This window comes from Bacillus rossius, chromosome 3 (genome assembly GCF_032445375.1).
Source record: "Bacillus rossius redtenbacheri isolate Brsri chromosome 3, Brsri_v3, whole genome shotgun sequence".
NCBI classification, from domain to species: Eukaryota; Metazoa; Arthropoda; class Insecta; order Phasmatodea; family Bacillidae; genus Bacillus; species Bacillus rossius.
In genome coordinates this window covers 48638590-48661951 of record NC_086332.1, presented here as the reverse complement: position 1 = coordinate 48661951, position 23362 = coordinate 48638590, and the positions used below count along the sequence as shown (strand labels likewise).

General features: G+C 37.1%; 1 protein-coding gene across 1 annotated transcript; it reads left to right on the top strand.

Moving 5' to 3' along the window:
• Position 1: 1 nt before the first annotated feature.
• Positions 2-23362, top strand: LOC134530637 (ferrochelatase, mitochondrial). The gene is made up of 9 exons (XM_063365654.1): positions 2-241; positions 737-941; positions 3129-3231; positions 9699-9817; positions 11471-11572; positions 11654-11819; positions 11899-12055; positions 19183-19298; positions 23064-23362. Exons 1-9 carry the CDS (start codon positions 229-231, stop codon positions 23256-23258), a joined length of 1176 nt encoding a protein of 391 aa, XP_063221724.1. The 5' UTR covers positions 2-228; the 3' UTR covers positions 23259-23362.

The window sequence follows — 23362 nt, the reverse complement described above, 5'->3', positions numbered from 1 at the left end:
CAGTTTCAGTCATTATCTATGACTGGCATTACTCAAGAAAAAAAAATTTAAATATTTACATAACAAGAACCGCTTTCTTTCAAACGGGTTTTAGGATTACGAAGCAATTTTTATTTCACTTATATACACCCATATAAAATGACTCAAAATTAGAAAAAAGGTTCAGTAAGCTGCAAGACCAGCAGCGCGTAAAATTTTTAATTCGCTGTTTATGTTAAAAATATTAACATGGTTCTTTTAGGTATGTGTTGACATAAAATTAACTATTACTCCGTGCATTTGAGTTTCTTGTATATTTTCCTTACAAAATAACAAATTTTGCATGTAAGTTAATGGCAGCATGGCAGATATGTTGTCAAGTCAATTTTAGGTTACCTTATATATGTAATAATTACTTATTGATCAGTTGTATTTCCTTCAATTTGCCTTATATTTCACTACAGTACAAAACAGTATGCCTACTTGTTTTGCAGTGTTTAGTACGTATGTAACTAGTATGTTTTTAAATTTGGATTAGATTTTCGATGTTTGAGTGGGACAGTGTGTAGTGACTATTTTACTCTAAACAACCATGTGGCCATTCTGATTTTATTTCTGTGTTTTCCCTAAATAACTTAGGGAAAATATTGGGATGGGTACCTACTATAGACCATAGCTGATTCCCTCTGTGATATCCTGCTTTGTTGTGTGTTACTGTCTCTAATGACCTCGCTGTCAACTGTAAACTATTTTACAGGAAGGCAAGGCTTTGTGTCACCATTGGCTCAGTGTGCAGTCAGACTGCTGTCATCCGTGCCTCAGCCGAAGACCCAGGCTGTGGGCAAACCCAAAACTGGCATCGTCATGATGAACATGGGTGGACCAGAATCATCAGAGCAAGTGCACGAGTATCTGCTGAGAATAATGACGGACTCTGACATGATTCAGCTGCCTGTTCAGAGGTGGGTGTATGTGCGGCTTGTGCTGTGCCTTTCATGTGGCAGACCTTGGGCAAACTGTGTATGACAGGCATGTGCTTTACTCAGAGACTAAGAATGGGTATCACTTTTCTGTTGGTACAGACCAAGAATTCCAGATGTCAAAAGTCTTTGCCACTCGCTTTCCTTGGGATGTTTTTCATCACCACTCTTGTATTCTGTCTTTCTTAAGTTTCATTAAAGCTTCATTCCATGTCCCTATTTGGTGAGCAGCATGTGCTTAGAGCACCCTTGTGCCTGAAAAGTAAACACACCTTAAATTTAATGGGAAGTAATTTTGAAACTAGTTTAGATTAGATTGTGATATGTTTAGCAAACTTTGAAAATTGTTTGGAACAAAAAATTTTAATTTCTTGTTTTTGGGCTTGTTTTTACTAGTTAAATTACCCCTGCCCAAATCTTACCAAGTCATTTTACTTATGATTATATTCCTGGACATTTAGTCACTGGTGACTAGCCTTCAGGGACTTGTAAGAGTTTTGGTACTTCAACTCGTAGCCTGCATTTCAGTGTTGATACCTGACGTCTGGTGAAAGGTGCTGATAAACTTTCATTTCTGTAAACATTTAAGCTCAACCTCAAGTTGAAAGCTAAGGTGATTGGGCTAAATTCTAATATTCAATACAGGATTCCTATTGGTTGAGAATCATGGAGGGGAAATTAATATGTCATGGAAATTGGTCAATGATAATTGAATGATGGAACGAAAAAAATTATAGTATGTAGTTTTGGCAACTGCAAAAAAACAAAATAGCACCGTGGGGGAAAAAAAGACAAATGATAGTGTGAAGTTTGGGAGCGATAGTACGAGGAGGAGTGATTTAATAAGTAGAACTGAATATCTTTATAAATTGAATAAATAGTACATAATAAGCATTAAGGAGGCAATAAGAAATTTATTGGATATGTGGGGTAATGAGTGTAGTAGACACGACAGAAGAGGAAAGTCGTGTTTATTTATATTTAAATAATATAATGGTATATTCTAGAGAGAGAATGTAGTAGTTACCAGGTAAGTGACAGTGTTTCGTGATAATGAATAAATTAAAAGGATGAATGGCAAATTGGTGTAAATTTATAATCTACAAGAGATATAGTGACATAAAACGAGTATTATCATAATTCTTTCAAAGATAATATTATCATAATGTGAGACAGGTAAGTTTTTATGGATTTTAAATGTTTGTGATTTGCAGTTTTATGTGAATTTTGTTTGATGTTTTAAGAGAGAGGTGTGTTATGTGTGTTTCATTTACTTTGGTTAGGTGAATCATAAAAGTTATTATGTAATTTAAAAATGGCTCAATTTCTTGTAGATTAGTAGTGCAATCGTTGAACTGACAATTACAAAGCGAAAGTTTAGCGAGCATAGGTAGCTAATAAAATTTTTTTGCTTATTTATATTCAGTAAATTATAAGTGGAGGATATCGTAAAGGAGACTAAAATTCTACAAGGTCTACTTTTGTAATAGCGGTATTTCATTTGTATAAACTAATAATTTTCGTGATTAAAAATTTGTGATATAATGAAATAAAAATTGGCTCACCCAGTCTAGTCTATTTTGCGATAGCAGGACTTAAAGAATTACTTTAATGAAAATTCTAGATAATATTTTGATCATTAATATGAAGTAGAAAAAGTCCCACCTGGTCTATTCTATTTTGCAGTACCGGAAATCAATTTTCTAAAGTGAGACATTTCAAAATATAATTTTCTCTGTATCGTGAAGTAGAATACAATCCCACCGGTTTATTATATTTTGTGATACCGGTATTTAATTTTCTGAATGTTAGACATTTGAAAATAATATATTCGTGGTATCATGAAGTAGAATTTATTCCTACCAGGTCTATTCTATTTTCCAATACCGTGGTATCACAAAATAGACTAGAGCAAGGGGGATTATAGTCTAGTTTCTGATACTGAAAAAGCGTAATAGCGAAAAACCGAAATACGTGAAAGATTGTGTGTGTATATTGTTCCCCACCCAAAACCTCCATATTCCCGCGTTTGTCCCAAAAGAAAGTAGGGGTGGTAATGATGTACATACACAATGCCATCTTGGTGATGTCATTAATAATATAATGGTATTGCCAACTAGAATAGACTCGATAATTTGACTGAAAAGGAATGTATAAAAAAATTTTCAGCAAACTGGGACCATTTATTGCAAAGAGGAGGACTCCTGAAGTGCAGAAGAAATACAATGAAATTGGAGGAGGATCACCAATATTAAAGTGGACAAGATATCAGGTAAGGCAAAAGTTAAATGCACTATGACTAGGCTCTACAAGTTTAATCAGAATTTGACAGGTAAATTTTGGTTTCAGACTCATCACATAAAAATGAGTTGAGAATGTATGGTATAAATTTCTTCCCAAGGTTGCTGAACTCTTTTATTGCAAATAATAGAGAAGGTAAAAGATTGAACACTGAGTGTCTGAATAATGTTTAATCAAACAAATTTCTAAACAAACTCAAAACTTATTGGGGGTAACAACACAAGTACAACAACAAATGCATGAAAAGTAAAGCTCTTACCCCCAATTATTTAATGAAATTATTTTATAACAGTGACAGGTTTGGTCAGTGTTGCATCGTCTCTCCGTAACCGTAATCAAGTACAACTCATTAAACCATAACCGGCAGACACATGATGTACCTGAGATAGACCAGCCGCACAGCCATCTTGCCCGCTACTGCCCTAGTCACCGATACAACATCTTTCCCTTTTTATTTGGAGTTGCAAAATACATCAAGCCACTAGATAACACAGATACATCTGATACATCTTCCTTTTTTTTTTTTTTTTTTTTTTTTTTTTTTTTTCAGTCCCAAGATCTCATACAAATAAACTGAGATTATAATTTACCATTATTAATGGTTACATAAGCTAGATACACATACAAGTACTAATCAATTATATAAGACAATTTTTTCATTACACAGCTCAAACAATCTAATACAAACAAGATAGAATATTTTACAAAACATACCCTGAGTTTACTAAGCCTCTTTATTATGCACTATACTCTGTCAGCCACTTTGGAGGGCCCCTTTTTCTACCAGACTTACGAAGGATTGGACTGGCCTGATTTCCTTAATTATCCCATCCTTTCCAGTCACTGTTGCTGTCGGAATCATTAGACCCTTCTCCTGAAGTATTAGCCGTGGGACCTTCTGTCTGCTCGGCGTTTCCCTGGTTTCCCTCTGTGTTCTGTAGTTGCTCCCCGCTGTTCTGCATCGACCCCCTACGGAGTCCCACTACTCCCTGAGAGGGTGCACATACCAAGTGGTGACGGTTGCGCCTGTATGTTTTGCCGCCAACCTGAACCTGATATGACCTAGGTGCAGTGAAGCAGCTATAGTCATTGATTGTCCTTCCGTACTTCTTAAGGTCCGGGACCCAGACTCTATCACCTTTAGTGAGCAAAGGAAGCTCCTTTGCTCTGTGTCTTTTGTCGTACCATTGAGCGTAATACTCTTTGACTTTTTCCAACCTCTGTTTTAATTGCTCGTTGGGCTTTCCCGATACCAACGATGGAAGTGAGGTCCTAACTTTTCTACCTAGCATAATTTCCGCTGGGGAAAAACAGCATTCTAGAGGGGTACTCCGGTATGCAAGAAGAGCCTCGTGAACATCCTTACACTTAGTTAATAATCTTTTTGCAGTTTTCACGGCTGCCTCTGCACAACCATTTGACTGCGGGTAGTAAGGACTGCTAGTTTGGTGTCTGAAACCATATTCTTTTGCAAAGTCACGAAACCTTCCCCTGAACTGAGGGTCATTATCTGTTCGTACAATTTCAGGGACTCCAAAGCGTGCAAAAACTGTCTTGCACTGGTGTATGACTGCAGTTTCTGTTAGGTTAGTTATTTCGATCAGCTCAAAGTACTTAGAGAAATAGTCCACTATTACTAGATACCATCTACCTTGACATTTCATTAAGTCCATAGCCACCGTTTGCCATGGGTAGTCTGGGATGGCCTCGGAAATGAATGGTTCCTTAGGCTGGCTCCTGTGTTCGATGCATGTGGGGCACACTGCTATGACTGCTGCGATCTGGTCCTCTATTCCCAACCACCAAACAGTTTCTCTAGCTCTGGCTTTACATTTTGTTATGCCTAAGTGGCCTTTATGCAGCTGTCCGAGGACGTACTGCTGCATCTCAACGGGAACTATTAACCGTGTGCCCTTTAGCAGGAATTCTCCACAAATGTTTATTTCCAACCTGTACTGATAGTATTTGTCAAGTTCTTTTGGCAACTGTCGCTTAGGAGGCCACTGTGTTTTGGTGAACTCTGTAAGTTTTTGACAAACGGGATCGGTTTGCTGTTTGGCTTTGATCTGCTCTAGGGTATTAGGTGCAACAGACACATTGGCTACGACCATGTTCACCTGTGCCTCTGTGTCTGCTGCTAGTTCCTCAGCCAATGGGTCTGTACCCGGAAGTGGGTTGCGTGACAAACAATCCGCTATGACTAACTGCTTACCTGGCACATAAGACACTGTATACGAATACTTCATCAGCCTGATTCTGAATCTCTGCAACCTAGGACTCAGGTCATCAATGTTTTTTGAGGTTATTATTTGAATTAGGGGCTTGTGGTCGGTCTCCAATTCCACTTGAAGGCCTAGAACGTATTCTTGAAATTTGTCACATGCCCATGTCAAGGCCAGGGCCTCTTTCTCTATTTGGGCATATCTCGTTTCGGTCTTGGTGAGAACTCTAGAGCCATAACAAACTACCTCCCTTGTACCATTCTCTCCTGCTTGCATTAAAACACATCCTAACCCAAACAAAGAGCTGTCTGCACTCACAATCATTTTTTTCCTCACATCGAAGTGAGCTAGACAAGGAGCATGTAGCAAGAGCTGTTTTATTCCCTGGAAGGCTGTCTGTTGGTCCTTTCCCCACATATACATGCAATTTTCTTTTAGTAATTCCCGCAGGGGTTGTAGAACCTGACTTTTGTTAGGTATATATTTCCCTACATAATTAACCATGCCCAGGAACCGCATTAATTCTGTCCTATTCCCAGGTTCTGAAAATTGTGCAATGGCTGTAACTCTGCTCGGGTCAACTGATATACCCTTCGCTGAAACTATCTGACCCAGGAACTTGACTGTATCTACCCCAAAAACACTTTTGTCCATATTAATTGTGATACCTACTTCCTTGTACTTAGTCAACACCAAGCGCAGGGTAGCATCATGTTGTTCGACATTTTCCCCATAGACAAGAACGTCATCAACATGTTGCAGAACATTTGGTACATTTTCTAACATGCGAGCAATCTTGCAACTGAAATACTCTGGAGCTGCATTTAGGCCAAAATGCAACCTTCGCTACATGAACCTCCCAAATGGGGTGATGAAGGTTGTTAGAGGCTGGCTACGTTCGCTAAGTGGGACTTGGTAAAATCCCAAGTTAGTATCTATTTTACTAAAGATTTTAGCATTATTCAGTTGTGACAATGTGTACTGAACTTTATGTATGGGAAACACTGGGCGGTCCACATATTTATTCAGTTCAGTAAAATCACAACAAATCCTCACCTTGTCTCCCTTAGCCACAACTACCATGGGAGCGCAAAACTGTGTAGGGTAGTCTACTGGTGTAATGACACCTAACCTAACCATTCTTTCTAACTCTTCTTTCACCTTTGGTAATAAAGGCAGTGGAACTAACCCGGGTGCAGTCAGCGCGTAGGGTTGTGCCTCATTCTGCAAATGTATCTCCATCTCTCCTTCGAACTTACCCAAGCCTGTACAGACTTGGGGAAATTCAGCTGCAACATTAACACTGCGAACCACTTGAATCACTTGCAGAGCACGAAGGGCATCTTTACCCAACAAGGGATTGCGTAACTTGTTGATGAAGTAAGTCTTTATCTTCTTCTCTTGCCCCTTGTATCGCAAGGTTAAGTACCAGAAACCGACAACATCAAGCAGGTGTCCATCGGGCCCACAGACTGTGCTGAAACTGGTTTCCAGGATGACATTCTTTTCGTCTAAGATAACATCTGGAAGACAAGTGATGTCTGCCCCCGTATCAATCACAAAGTCCACTGTCGTGCCCAATTCTGGGACTTCCATCTTGACTTGAAATGAGTCGTGTTTCTGCTGACTTCCCGCCGAGCCTAACCCTGCGGCCACACTACCAACTACAAATTCATTCGAGCTGTATGGAGGGTTTTGATTTTCGTTAATAGTTTGGACATTTTTTTTGGCCCTACAAACTCTAGAAAAGTGACCTTTGCGAACGCAAGAATAACACTCAGTGTTAATTGCAGGGCACTTATTGTTGACATTAGTCCTACCACAATAAGCACAATTGTTGCTTTGTTCCCTCCCTGACGACCCTGCATTCCCCCTCCACCGTGGATAGGCACCATACTGATATTTTAGGTGATCGCGATTGGTTGTGTGATCTCGACGTACATAATTCACCTCCTCGGGTCTTTTCCCACGTAACTGAGAGGACTGTGATGACTGTAGCTCAGCTTGTCTGCACATGTTGATGGCCTCTTGTAAGGTTAAGTCACTCACTAACTGCATTTTATCACTGAGTTCAGTATCGCACATTCCCACGACGATGCGATCGCATATCAACTCTGCTTTAAGAGGCCCGTACTCGCATGTCTCCGCGAGTGTATGTAGTGCAGTTATGAACACCTCAGCCGTTTCTCCTGGTTGCTGAACCCTTGAGTTAAATTTGAAGCGTTCAAATATAATGTTTATACGAGGTTGGAAGTGCTTATCGAAAGCTGCGACTAACTCAGCATACGACCACTCTCCCGACGCTCGGGGAAACGTCACTATTATGTCGTCCGCCTGTTCACCCAATAAATACATCAGTAGGTCAATCTTGTCTTTGTCCTTGTTTACATTTTGACCGGGGAGGTTAAGGTACCGCTCGAAACGCAACTTCCAGCGAGGCCACGCGTTAGCATCAGCGAAATCGAGCGGGGTGGGCGGTTTTATGTGTTGGCTGCTCGGCCGCGGAAGCTTTTCTATGTCCTTACCACCGTCGTCCATGTTGGACGCTTGTTGCCGACACAAGACCAGTTTATACACGACCCGTTTCACATACACAAACCACGACCGATTGAAAAGGATCAACCGAATTTACCGCTGCCACCATGTTGCATCGTCTCTCCGTAACCGTAATCAAGTACAACTCATTAAACCATAACCCGCAGGCACATGATGTACCTGAGATAGACCAGCCGCACGGCCATCTTGCCCGCTACTGCCCTAGTCACAGATACAACAGTCAGTGTTCCATCTTAAAAACTTCCCTAATTTAATTGCTATCTATGTTCCCAATTTCAATTAAAATATAGTGGTAAAGAAAAGCTATTATGTGTCTCGTAGAGATGCAGCCATTTATATCAATTAAAGACTACATTTATTTACGTACTCAACACAATTTCAATTAGTCACAAACACAAAATGCAAAATTTTAGTTCATTTTGGGGCAGGGAATGGTAGCCCTGATAGATTTTCTTGGGTTTGTCATTAGGTATATTAATAGTTAGGTGAATATGTGTAGTACCTACCTATATTTGATATTATTGCTGTGTTTATCTTTACGAGCAACAAATAGGTACATAAATGTAGGAACTCTAAGAAAAGTCAAAGTTTTTTTTATATGACAGACTTCATGACAGATCAATCCTTTCTAAAATGATTATTTTTATCTTTCGTTACCTACTTACTTTCTTTTAGTCGGAGGTTTTTCAAAAATTTGTTTAATCCTTTTTTGATTACGTTTACATCCATCATGGGTTTTTTCAAAATTTTTAATTTTGCTTTTTATTTTAAACTTTTTAGATAATTTCTACGTCACTGTCTAAATATCTATCTATTTGTCTGTCCTTCTGTATGTTTGGTGTCTTACAAAATATTATACCCCTACATTTTATGGTTTGTTTTTTTTATGTACTGCCATGTGGCTGCACCTTTTTGTTGAGAGTTATGTTTTGAATTGTAATATCTTTTAAGAATTGGCCAACTGCAACTGTTTAATATTTTTGTTTAAGAATAAATAATTGTATGAAAAACTTAATAATAAACTAGTTGCAGTGACCGACTTTGCCCGGGCTTCTATGACCTATGATTTTCTGTTTATCCATGGCAATCTGTTAAACGATTTAGAAATTGATGCGCTGCAGCACCATCTAGTGGCGAGTTATAGCAAAATGGATATCGCGAAAATATTCTCAGTGTTAAAATATCTGTTATAACTGTTTTCATTGCGATCAGTTGAACTGTTTAAAAGTTGATGGAGCGCCATCTAGCAACGAGTTACAAAAATATGTCTAGCATAAATCCTTCTCCATGAAAAAACACTTTGATGTGCCAGTATTTATGGCAATCAGTCAAACGGTGTCGGAGTTTATCAATGTCATACATAGCATCTAATTTTATATATAAAATGTTTATTACAGCACCAGCTGGCAAGTTAACACCATATAATCTATCTAAGAACCATCGCCAATGAATCACAAACCTTTTACAGAAAACCGTATCTAAATCGGTCTAACCGTTTGGAGATATATGGCAACATTCATTTTTTGCCCCATACAACCTCTTACCCTAAACACATACACCTTTTCTGTTCCGTCATGGGTAAAAATGAGATAGATTGTTAAATGTCTGTGTTTATAACTGTAGCCTATTTGCTGGTTTGAATGTTAAATGTTTTGTGCAGGGTCAGCTCTTGTGTGAAAAACTGGATTTGCTGTCACCGGCGACGGCACCTCATAAGTATTACGTTGCTTTCCGCTACGTTGACCCACTGACAGAACACACACTTGCTGAGGTGGAGAAGTAAGCAGCTGTGTTAGTGTTAAGTGCACTTAGCAACAATGGGTAACACCTACTTGAATACTAATGAAGTATTGAGGAAGTTAGCAAATACTGCCAAACTTGAAATTCATGTTGTCACCATAATCCAAGAACTGAAGATTAACTTTTGCTACACAGAGCAAAATTTTGGCTTTTCAGAGATTATTTATTTAATAATTTCTTTACCATGTAGGCATTACTAGGAATAATATTAGATGGTAAATTGTGATAAAAACAAATTAGTAATACCTAAATTTAATTTAATACATTGTGTATCACTGAAACTATTTCATGAAATAAAATACATATAATCTAAAAATAACTTTACAAGGTTCACAGAAATTTTAAACCATTAATTATATGATTGTGAGTAAATCTGCTCTAGACACTTGTATTGTAAATGGTTTGATTTCACGAATATAACCTGTATGGTAATTAAATAAGCATGTAAAATTTTAACACCGATATTTTTATTTTAAAAATTTAAATTGAGCTGAATTCAAAATCATAAATCTCGTCTGTATGCTTTGTAGATGAGCTTGATTCTGCAGCACAATATGTTGTGTAAAATAAGTTTGATTGTACCACAATTTAATTATCATGAGAATTCCTGTTCATAACGTAATTTTTCCACCTGCTGTAAACTGGGATTGAACTGAATACCTTCTGACTTGCATTATGGTAACTATTTGATGTGCCATCTTGAGGAATGTGTACAGTGAGCTGCGGCTGCGGTGGAATGTATTTTGCGGAAGAAAAGAGCAGCACCCTGAGAGAACTTCCTAGTTCACGCAGCACTCGACGCCATGTTGCTCTCTTGCAAAAACATCTGGGTCAGAGCTGCCGGAACTGGAACTGAGTTTTCTACAACTCCTTGGCTACAATTTTCTTACATTTCAGTTCTTTTGCCCCTTGTTAGGGAGCTTCATTTTAATATAAATACATGGAAAGCAGGTATACTCTTGGTAAACAGAAAACTATGAAATCTCACAAAATTTGAAAGCCATTAAAATACTCTTTTGTTTATGTAATAGTACATAATTTAGAAAACTATAGGAATGTGTTAACACTGTTTTACATGTAATTAAACCACCCAAATAGAAATTATGAACTTGTACTTGAAGTTCAGGCATAGAAATATTCATACAATTTTTTCCACAATCTTTTAAAAACAGTTTCCAATTAGAAAACAACTATGTACACACCCTTAGAGTAATTGAAGCATGGAGTATATATAGCTAGGTAAATGCAAGGAAAACTCAAACATAGAATGGTAAACTCTCATGTATTTTTGTCAGTGCCTTGTTCTGCAAGTGAAATAATGATTGCAAAATTTGCAGACTTTTTTTCTGGCTTAATCAAGACAGTATTTTTCTATAACACTTGACCATTTTAGAGTTTGTAAAGTTTTTTTTTTCTTGTGTTGTAGAAAGTGATAGGTACTTTGGCATGTTAAAACATTTTGTGATATTTAAGTAACATTATTATAATGTATTTCCAAGGGTTTAAACAAAGTAAAATAATTGTGATTCATGTGATCCCTTCATTATGGCCTTTGAGGAAGACATGTATGAAGTGCAGCATCCCTAATTGTTATGGACATGTGGAGTATTAATGGAGATGGGTTTCTTGCAGAGATGGAGTCGAGAGAGCGATTCTCTTCTCTCAATACCCGCAGTACAGCTGTGCGACCACTGGCTCCAGCTTCAATGCAGTCTACTCGTACTACAAGAACCGGTAGGTTTTACTGTATTTTTTTATGTGTTGGTGCTTAACTCTAGCTTTTTTGTCTTATTCAGCTTGTTACCACCCATGCAGGAATGCTCCTTCAAATATCAAGTGGAGCATCATTGATCGCTGGGCAACTCACCCACTCTTGGCGAGGACCATTGCGGACCGCATAAACACAGAACTAAACAAATTCTCAGAGGATGTACGCAAAGACGTCCTCATTCTTTTCTCGGCCCATTCGCTTCCGTTGAAGGTATGACCTACTCACAGCCTGTTGTCTTATTCGTTTCTTGTCACGTCTTCTTACTCTGAAGCTGGTGCTTTGCTCCTAGGCAGTCAACCGAGGGGACGCATACCCTTCAGAGGTTGGTGCAACTGTGCAGGCTGTAATGGGGGAACTGGGCAACAGCAATCCATACAGCTTGGTTTGGCAGTCAAAGGTTGGGCCCCTTCCGTGGCTTGGTCCTTTCACTGATGATGCTATTAAAGGTAACAACTTTTCAAACAATTTTTTTCCCTCATTTTTTAATTTAAAAAACAGTTTTTTTGTGATTCCTTTTTATATTTTTGTTAAAAGGTTATAATCTTATAATGGTAAATTAAGTAGTTAAAAAAAATTATAGTTATTTATAGGGCTGATCGGTTGACCGAATTTTCGGTTCGGTTCGGTCATTTTAGTAAAAACCGAAGCCGAACCGAATTCCCAGAAAAAACCGATGATTCGGTTTTTATTAGGGCATTAAAAACTAACTTCAAGTATCTACCAAATAATGTATTTAACATTCATATTGGATAAGAAACGTACCGCTTGCATAATACATCAAAACACATTTAAGACGCAAGCTAAGTTTTTCACTATAAAACGTTTCAATCATCTATTCTCTTAATGTTCGCCATTTTAACCATGGGATAGTAAAGTCTAAGCGTTTCTTACAGTTCACTATTTCCTATGTTTAACGTCGGAAGTTTCTGTCGGAATACTACTATTTTCTCTTAAATATATGGTTTTTTCTTATTTAAAGGATATATCACTTCCGTTACTAAAATAATATTTATTTAATTCCGGTTCGTAAGCTAAAACGGTAGAAGTTTCGTAGCATTTTTAGTTCCGTTCGTATTCTGCAGGGCGCTCACGACGCATGGCGTCACTCAGTTCTATTTTCACATCACAGAATGCGCTATACGTGCGCTAGGATCGATTAGTTGCCTTCCAAGTTCCGTTCCAAATGGTAGTTGGAGAATGAATGTGCATGTCGTCAGACCCTTTAGATGTAGTTTGTTTACTATTCGCGCGTGATTATTGCGGCTTTGCGTCGTTATGGTCTAGAGTATTTGATTTCTCGTAAAATAAAAATTCTTTTTTGCCACTACGTCTTGGTAATTGGAGGCAACTATGAACATCTGTGACGAAGGAATTAAAAATAATACCGCCCGTGTTCCGCAAAGATGATGATGTTACGCACGTGACGGAAAAAAAATTCTAGTAAATACCGCATACTAAATATGAATACTTTACTTGTGTATTTTGAAAATATGGTCATTATGATTCATTCTGCCTTTAATGCACTGGTAGGTTAAGACTTTTTCTTGGTTAAGACGTTTGTTTATGTTGGCTTGTCCATTAACTCCCGGCATAGAGGCTACAGTAGGAAGTTTTTATTTGTATATTGCTTTTAATCACATTATTGCTATTGAATTTTATTCCAGTACATTTCATAAATTCAAATTATGTTTGCCACAAATATCCTCAGTTACGAAAAGTAGTAAAAGAGGTTAAAAGGTCACGAAAAAATAGCAAGTAGGTAATGAGAATTTTTTATTAGTGAATATGGCGCCATGCAGTCATGTCTACCACGTCTGCGCACGTACACACGTACACAGTATTGTACATTGAGTTTTCCAGTAGTGGTCTCATTTCCAAGAGCTTTGCTAGTTTTTTTTTCATGACGATAATTAATATTCATGGTTTAATAGCCCATACAGCCAGACGTTGTCTGACAATCATGTTTAACGGAACATTTAAAAATAAATAGGGAAACTTTTTTCAAAGGTGGGAATTCTTTTCTTACAGCCATACAGGTTGCATTTGTTTACATTTTGACGCTCGTGAATGTAACTAGTACAAGCTGACCGAAAGTAGTTTCTTTATTATTTATTGTTACAAATTGTAGCAAAACGCAAGGATGGTAAGATAATAGTAACTCTTTTTACAATGACTGAACCAGAAAAAGAAGTTAACATCAATACGCCCGGCTGTTCCACTTGGGGAAATAAAGTGGCAATCTTTCCACTTTTTAAACAGCAAAATAAGATCAGCAAGGTTTCTCCACCTACAAAACCGGACGACAATGAATCGAAGCCTAGAAATGAGCTGCAGAGAAAAGTCAGTGGCTCAAATGTGTGGATGTATTACGAAAAGGTGCTGGATTCAGGTAATAAAATAAGCAGTGCAAAATGTTTAGTGTGTGGCAACACCTATAAAACCAAGTATGGTTCAACTAGTATTTTAATTAAACTCCTTGAAAAGCACCCTGACAAATATTTTGAATTCACAAAAAGTCAGGAAGTAAAAGAAGCACAAAAACACAAATGTGAAGAAAGTAGTGCCACTCAAAAAACTCTAGCAGAAGTGATTTCCAAAAAACAAAAAAAATGGCCTGCAGATAGCACAAAGAGTGAAGCTCTTACCACCAAAATTGGAACATGGATAGCTGTTAACATGCACCCCTTCACAATTGTTGAAGAAGAAGGATTTAGAGATATAATGGCAGAAGCTCTGCCCAGCTACAATGTTCCATCACGCCACACATTCTACCGGCGTGTGATACCCAACATATATGACACATTGAAGAAAGATGTCAATAATGTTCTACAGAGTAACCTTTGCAAGATAAAATCATTGTCTTTTACTACAGACATATGGACTAGTCGGTCCATGGACAGTTTTATTTCGCTAACATGTCACTTCATGGGGGATGATTTTGAGATTCAACGCTTGTGCTTAGGAATGTCGTGTTTCCATGGACCAAAAGATGGAAAAGCAATATGCGAAAAGCTAAAAGAAATTGTGAACACATGGCACATGGATCTTGAGGACAAAGAAATTCCTGTTTACATAGTTACTGACAATGGGCCAAATGTTGTAAACGCTGTTTCTCGTACTGCATGGATAGGTATTTCTTGTTTTTCCCATACACTGCAATTAGTAATTTCAAGTGCCAGAAAATACACCACAGGTATGGAAGACATTCTCAAGAAAGCACGTCATATTGTTGGACATTATTCCCAAAGCAGCCAAGCAAGAAGCAGACTCCAAACAATTCAAAAAGCTTTCAACGAACCCGTACTTGAAGTTGTTCAAGATGTTCCTACTCGTTGGAACTCTGAATATGCTATGCTTGAGCGCCTTTGTAAGCTGAGAAGTTCTATAACTGCTGAACTGGCTTCTGCAGAAACCAACTTAAGGAAACTGCAAGATTCTGATTGGGCTCTTCTGGAAGGTTATGTTGAAGTGCTGGCACCATTTGAAGAAGCAACTCGGGAAATAAGCAAAGAACAGTACCCAACATCATCATGTGTTATCCCCCTGCTAGATGGTGTGAAGGATAAACTGAATATATTTCTGGGTCAGGAAAATTCCAAAGGCAAAGTCTTTGCTGCTAATCTGCTAAAAGAACTAGATTCACGTTTTTCAGATGTTAGGAAACAGGAAACGTACCTATACGCCACAGTTCTTGACCCCAGATTTAAAAGTGTTTTATTTACAAACGAAGAGACCAGTGAAGTTACAAGAGGCTTGCAGGATGAGACCAGTGCTCTCCAAAACAATGATTTGGAGTACTCTGTAGACATTTCTTCGGATGAGCAGGAAGGAAATTCTGTCTGGGATAGTTTACGACGTGCTGCTAAGGTAGCTTGTAAAGAAAACCATGAACATGATGAAGTTACAAACTATTTAAGAGAGCCTATTAGTATTAAGAAAGGTAATCCCTGCGCGTGGTGGGCAACCAACAAAAAGAAATACCCAGCACTCTCAACTCTTGCAATGCGGTATCTTAGCATCCCTGCGAGCCAGGTTTCTAGTGAACGAATGTTTTCAGCAGCAGGTAATATTGTTACAATGCGTAGGGAGTGTCTTAATCCTGACACCATTGAGAAACTTGTTTTCATTGAACAAAACAAACAGTACCTATCTCATCTCAACAAAAAGTGACAATACTCTATGATACAATACTTGAGTGATTCTCTGGATTTGACTGATATGAAAGTGAATGTGCCTGCTATAAAACTGAATTTGTATTCAGGGTTATGTTCATAAATGCTGTGATTTTTTATTGTTACTTTTACACACAATTAAGTAACATTTGGAAGATACATTGTTTTTATACTTCTCTGTTAAATTTATTTAGGGGTCTGACTGAAATGATAGTGAAGGTGATTCCAAGGTTTTCTCTTTATGAATGTTATAAATTATTTTTTTACATGTGATACTTGAAAGTTTCACTGATTTTATACTTATGTCTTAAATAGATTTAGGTGTTAAACTCAAATGAAAGTGAAGCTGGCAACAAGGTTAATGTAATACTAATTATTAATGTTCTAAACTGTTTTGTTCTGTTCCTTTTTACACATATGGTTGTTTCAGTAGCATATAAACTTATTTATAAATACAAATAGTAGTTGAAAAGAACTTTTATATTGCTGAGAAAGTGACTCCCCTAAGAAATTAAACTTTTGCAAGATATTGCAAGTAATCAAATACTATAGTGGAATTTTTTTTGGTATGACAGCTCAAAGAAAAATTTTGAAGTAGTGACCGAACCGAACCGAAAACCGACATTTTTAACAAAAAACCGAGCCGAGCCGAACCGAACTGAAAATGTGGGAACCGATCAGCCCTAGTTATTTATATTCTTTCATTACTGTGTAATGGTCCAAATTTCAGAGAGAGAAAATATATAAACAATTTAGCAAAAATATTAAAAAATTAGGTTATACTTCTTTTTTATTTAGCCACAATGATAAGTCAAATGCTTCATTATGAGTGTTTGCTGACTTGCCGCAGGGTTTTTGATGAATATTTTTAGCACTCTTGTATGTACAGTAGTAAATGTGTCTGCTTAAGGAACCATGTTTCCGTGTAGTAGTACAGATGCTTGGAATGAAATGGCAAATTGTTATTTAAATTTCCATTGCTATTTCATCATATTCCATCTTTAAACTTAATCTGTGACATTATTATTAAACTTTCCAAGTTTATTATGTGTAAAGGAAAGTAAAAAATCTGTACATCTCATAATTTAAACAGTCATATAACACGAATGTGGTCAAAACATCATAAAAAGATCATACGTGGCAGATTTTCACTGAATTGGGAATAATAAATTAGGAAATTCACCAATTTATTATGAATACAATTTTTTTTTGTAATTATGACCAAATATTAGTCAAATTACATATTCTTTTTTAGTCTCAAAATTAAGCTCTGAAAATGGCATTTAAAAATGTAAACTTTTGATTCTTCAAGACTTCAGTTTCTGAGGGAAAAAAAAGTTATTTTTAAGACTTCTTTAACGGTATTTGGAGTGATTTATACTTGTATCTAAATCCCAAACCCAAAATACTATACATATATTTTTACATGAAGGTCATGTGAAAGATGTTCACAGTTGATGGAATTTGTTTTTAAAAGCAACATCATCTCATCTGCTCCTACAATTTAGTATCCATAGCTGTGAAAGGGACGTGTCTTATCAGCTCAAGAGCATGCTGCAATAGAGGCTCGCTCCCAAACTGTTATCGTAAGAGAAAACATGGCTGCTTGTAATTTGAGAAGTGAGGTTCTGTACTGCAACCAAGTTTAAAGATAAATGCTTCCTTAGTCCACTATTTTCTTCAACACACACTTTTGAAAACCACTACCAATTAGTGCCATGTCTCGCAACCAAGTGATGCATTTTGTCTGGTGACTCATTACAGTTACAATTTTAATGGGTTATTTATTTACCTATGAGATTCTTTTCTGCAATTATGTGTAATGTAAGCTGTGGACAGTGGAAAACAGGAAATAACTACATTGGTGGGCTACGAGGGAGGGAGCAAAAGATTGTGTTGAAAGTATTTGAGTATTTAAAAAAAAAAATATCACAGGTGTGAACAATGCAATTAAGAAAGATTCCAAAGCAACTGGCTTTTTTAAATGAACAATTTACACTTTTAGGATGTAACCCTAAGTACACCTAGTAAAGTATAAACGTATAAAGGAAAGGAAAGGCAAACAGAAAAATTCCTGTAAACAAACTTACGATGGCATTGTGCAGCTGTTTTTTTGCTGGATCACTCCCACTGTAGATGCTATTCCAACAAATTTGAATAGTGATGAATCACTGCCAGATTTATCTCATAACACTTTGCATAAGTTCATGCACAACATTAGGTTTGAGTATTTAAGAAGGGGAAACAAGACAGCACTTATAGAAAGTCCAACATAATTTGGTGGTGGCATAACTACTTGAGAGAAGTAAAACAGGTTTAAGGATTTAGAGAGCCATTTATCTATATAGAAGAGTCGTGAGTAAATGTGGGGTCTCTGTGTGGAAAAGGCATGGGAAGACATAACAATGATGAGCGCTCGACAGGCAGCCATTGAAGGCCTTAGTTCAGGTCTTAAACCTACAGGACATGGCACGTGTTTTGCATTAGTGCATGCAAGTAATGAGGATGGTTTTGTTGAAAATTCTGCTCTTACTTTTTGTGCAAAAAAGAACACAGCTCCCGATGAAATGTCTGCAGATGGGTATGCAGTGGTTTGCCAAATATCATTTGCCTAACACACTAGAGGAAGAAGGGGGGTTGTTATTATTTCAGATAATTCCTGTGCAACGTTGGCATGTGGGGATATAAAATAGTGGGTCACTGAAAAATTTTTGTTATGATGTCAGAATTATTAAACAGAAAGTGCTACACATAGTAGAATGGGAAAGACATAAGTATAAAAATAATTAAACTTGAAGAAATAGCCAAAAGCATAGGTCAAATTGAACTTCGCTTGTCTCCAAATCATTGTGAGCTCAATCCTACTGAAATGTTATGGGCCCAAGTGAAATTGTTTGTAAGACTTCAAAACACATCTTTCAAAGCACATGTCCCTAATAATACAAGGTTATGACCACTTACCAAAAGATAACTGAAAAACATGGAAGAGCTGTGGAGAGCTAACGAACTTCAGGATGACGAGGAAAGGATTTTGATAAGCGGTCATCTCCAACGCCACAACCCCATTCTTCCGGTCAGCCTTGTGCTTCTCTTATGGAAGGGGTATCAACTTTGGCCAGCGGTAGTGATAGTGATTAAAATGTGTGTGAACGGTTCCTTGTTGTAAGTAACAAAAAGTAGTGATTTATTACAAATTTATAAGTATTGTGGTATAAAATATTACAAATTAAAATATGAGTTCTTAAAATGCTTAGTGTGCAATCAAAATTCCAAAGAAACACCACCTTATTATACTTGTTAGATATTTGGCAACACCACAAGCTGTGTACTGCAATCTAAGATTGAGATGGTCTATACTTTATAGTTATGATTAGTGTTGTGGAATGTATTTGTTTCCATAGGTTACGTGAAACAAGGAAAGAAGAACTTTATCCTGGTGCCAGTTGCATTTGTAAATGAGCACATAGAAACCTTGCATGAGATGGACATAGAATATGCTCATGACCTAGGAAAAGAGGTAAATTTAATAACATGCTTAGCTATGTTATCCAGGGGCCATTTAAAGGGTGCATTGTAATACGTATTTGCATATACTCTGCACCACATTTACAGACACAATATGCCAAGAATTCTGCACTGTGTGAATACCAGAATGCAAGAAGATTCCTTATTGAGTGCACAAGCAGTCTGACAGGTATCATGGTTGCAATTGTGGCACTTACAGGAAAAAAAATTTTGCCTGTTGTTTTCTAAATCATAACTTAAAAATATACTAGTGAGTCACCCAAAAATTTTATCTAACGTGACTTACCTAGGTGTGCTCCAAATAGCAACACACAATGCCATTTTAATTTCTATGTAAAATTCTCAGTTTGAGTACAACAGCTGCGATGTAGTCTCTGCAGCAATCCTAGGTCGCAGCACTTGCTGGACATGCACACACACATTGAAGTGATTACACTTAATAACTTTAATATGTCACACAAAATATTATTTGAAGTATTGTGCACAGTTAGACATTCCCAAGATGGTCTACAATTCAAGTTATTTGTGCAAATTACTTACAGTACATACATCTTGTATTACCAGAATGGTTTCATTAATAACTATAAACTTGTGTTGGGTTGAATCCCCAATTTTCTCAAATCCAAATTACAAAGAGTACCTCAAATCTACCACTTGAATCCGAAGGTAGGTTTGAAAGGTTGAAAGTAAAATAATATACAATAAATAAGAAATAGTATTAACTATTAAATAGAACTAACATTCAATCCTTTAAATTTTTGTTTCACAAACTAAGTTTAGTAGTTTTTTTTTTTTAATGTAATGGCATGTTAAAAGTACAATATTTTAGGGAACAGTAATAAGTTAAGTAAAAGGGAAAAAAAAAAACACAAATATATCTTAGTAAACTTCAGAGTTGTAAGTGTAGAATTTTTGAATTTATTTTTTCTCCCGATTGGTGTGAACCAGGTGGTGATACGCGAAAAAGTACTTTAATTTTTGAAAAATTAAAATGTAATTATTGGGACAGTAATATTGGTTTCACTGTCAGTAAAGAATGGTTTGGAAAGATACGCGGCGTGAGTTGAAGGTCACGCCCGGGCAGGCAAGTCAGCCAGCTGACTGACGATAAAGCACATAACCACGTATCTCACGTTACGCTGTGTCGTATTTGTCACACAAAGTGCGATGGGAGGCATATAAAGATAAATGGTGTGACATATTTATAGCTGAGTTATATTCAATGCATTTATATTACGTAAAATATATTTTCCTACACAATTTTGGAACACATTAAATAAAGTAGCCTTGCTATTTATGGAAACTAATGCTCAAGTATACACGATTTCGAATAACACGAGCATTTTTAGGAACAAATTAGTCGTGCTAAGTGAGGGATAGGTGAACTTACTTGTATTTGCATTTCTGGAATATTTTAACAGTTGTAACCTTACTGTTGAATTATACTGTTTTATCAATAAATACAAATTTTTTTTTTTTGTAAAAATGGCCTTATTGAATGTGGGCTAAGTTGTGGCCTGGATTTCAATCAATAACAATCTAGGCATACTGTTACAAGTGTGTGAAATACACAGTTCCAAAAGGATAGCCCAATTGATAAGAATTTTATATATTAACTAATAATTACAATATTTATTTTATTACTGCACTTTAAATGACTCTTCACTAATAAATCACTCTTTCGTAAGTCTGCTTTATTATTCTACCCTGTAGCTCAGCTCGACGGTGTCTTTCTCTACAGTTTCTCTGTTATAATGCATCTCATCCAAACACACTGTGTCATCACATCATCCCAAGGCTCTGATTGTTGCACACAAAGCCCATTACTTGTCAAGGAATCTCCGACCCTCTTCATACTTGGAATGCTACGAGAATTCATCATAGTGCTACCAGTTTTTCACTCACTCGCCAATGTCACTACCAGCTGTCGTATATACCTGGCAAGTCCTGACCGCCACTTCACATGAAACGCAGAATGTACCAAACTAGACAGTAAAGTGCCACCCCTAGACTCTGTAGGTAAAAAGTTGTGGGTTTCAGAAAGCAGCTCACTAATGGAGTCTATGTACTGGTAGGGGTAAGGGGGAGGTACGGGTATTACCTGGTCGCAGTGAGGTTTCCCCAGAGATAAGTGCGGCCAAAGCGCCGCTCAGCAATCTCTGGTTGTCTCATAACAATACTATGTGCATACCGTATTTACTCGCAGATAGGTCGCGGCAATTTTACGGGAAAAAAATGAAGTGCGACCTATGTGTGAAGAAAAAATTTTTAAAATTTTTGAGAATTTTTTTTGCAATATTTTGCTTTGAAATGTGAAAAAGAAGTTTATATAGGTATAGGCAAATTTATTTACAATGTACACATACAGCGAAACCCCTTATTTACGTTACCGTTATTTACGTTTTCCCGTTATTTTCACTATATTCTTCAGGTCCCGTTTAGTTCCCATTTAGTCCAATACAATACTTTCACGCGAATTACGTCTCAAAAATCGAATCCATCCCGCTATTTACGTCACGTAACAACCACAAACAACCAGAAAATACCGTGGGTACTTTAAGAGTAGATAAGATTAGATAGTAGGCCTAAAAACATAGTGTAAAACGTAACGTTTATAGTCGGCAATGAACATTTAAAATCGCAAAATATACATATTTTATAACATGAAAAGTTGCTTTTATTTCTAAACATGTAATAATTTAAGCCTAGGCGTGTAAAAGTGCGAGTAATTATAGCAGGAGACAATCTAAAATGCACGAGGGAAAAACATAAACTCACGAATGTATAAACGTGGCTGATTGTTAAGTTCTGATACTGTATTTATGTCACAACTTAGCTGAAATACTGGTACGAGACAAACTTCACAAGATAAAATGAGCGGAGTCTTGGTAACTGTTTTATACGTATGTATTTTATAATTTCGGAAGTATTGTACAGTTGACGCATATTTTTTAAACTAACAATTTATTTCTGGGGGATCGTAATTAATTAATTATTGGTATCAAGACATCAAGATGAACGTAAACTTGAACATGTCACGGCAGCGAGAAAACTGGTGCGTATACCAATAAACTGGTATTAGAACTGGACATAACTGGTACACGGGAGGTGGAGCTTATATATTTTACCGCTAAGCTTCCATCTATTGGCTGGCTGCTGATGGAAGGTCACGAGTCTGGTCGGAGCGTTGAGTGAGTTATACCACGCATGCGCAACTCGGAGAACAGAGAGAGCCAGCCGGCGGCTACGCCGCGCCGTAACAACTGATTGAGTACAATGACCTTTCTCCGCGCACGGCGCTCTATTGACGGTAAATTTCCATCAATTTGCTGCCTTTTTTTTTTAAATTTTTTTTACTGTGGTGCAATGCGTATGTTTAATGAATTACCGGTGCTACCTATATGGGGGGAATCTTAAATACCAAATTCAAGACCTCAAATTATGGGTGCGATCTATATGCGATGGCGACCTATATGCAAGTAAATACGGTAGTTTTCATTTTATTCAGAACATTAATCTATTAAATACAATAACATTTTAATAATTTTTTTTGTATGTGAAATAAGCAATTGTATGGACATTTTACATTTGAGGTCCAAATATTTAAAATTTGGTCCTGTTTTTTAATAAAATAAAAACAGGTGGACAGCCAAGTGGAACCAGTGCTTGTGTTACCATGTATGTAAACAGTGTTAACTGTTAGATAAGAACATATGTTAGTTGAATGTGATGGTACTGACTGTCATGTACTGCGCAGCTCGGTGTAAAAATCTGCCGCGCAGCAGCGCCCAACGACCACCCGCTGTTCATCAACGCCCTGGCCGATGTGGTGATCAAGCACCTCGCCAGTAGCCAGCCAGTTAGTGCCAAGTTCCTAACCAGGTGTCCACACTGCACCAACACTCGCTGCGACAAGTCCAAGGCCTGGTTCGCACAGATCTGTCGTAGTTGAGTCTGTTTTTCCTGTCATTGTGGTTTAGGTAACATTTTCTTTTGAATCAAGAGACTTTCTAATCTCTTGTATCTTTCTTGTTTCAAATAAATTTTTTAAAATAA

Bases quoted from the DNA above. Each gene is read 5' to 3' on its own strand.
- LOC134530637 (XM_063365654.1), top strand. The intron at 942-3,128 runs GTGGGTGTATGT...AAAAATTTTCAG, and splicing joins ATTCAGCTGCCTGTTCAGAG to CAAACTGGGACCATTTATTG. The intron at 9,818-11,470 runs GTAAGCAGCTGT...GGTTTCTTGCAG, and splicing joins ACACTTGCTGAGGTGGAGAA to AGATGGAGTCGAGAGAGCGA.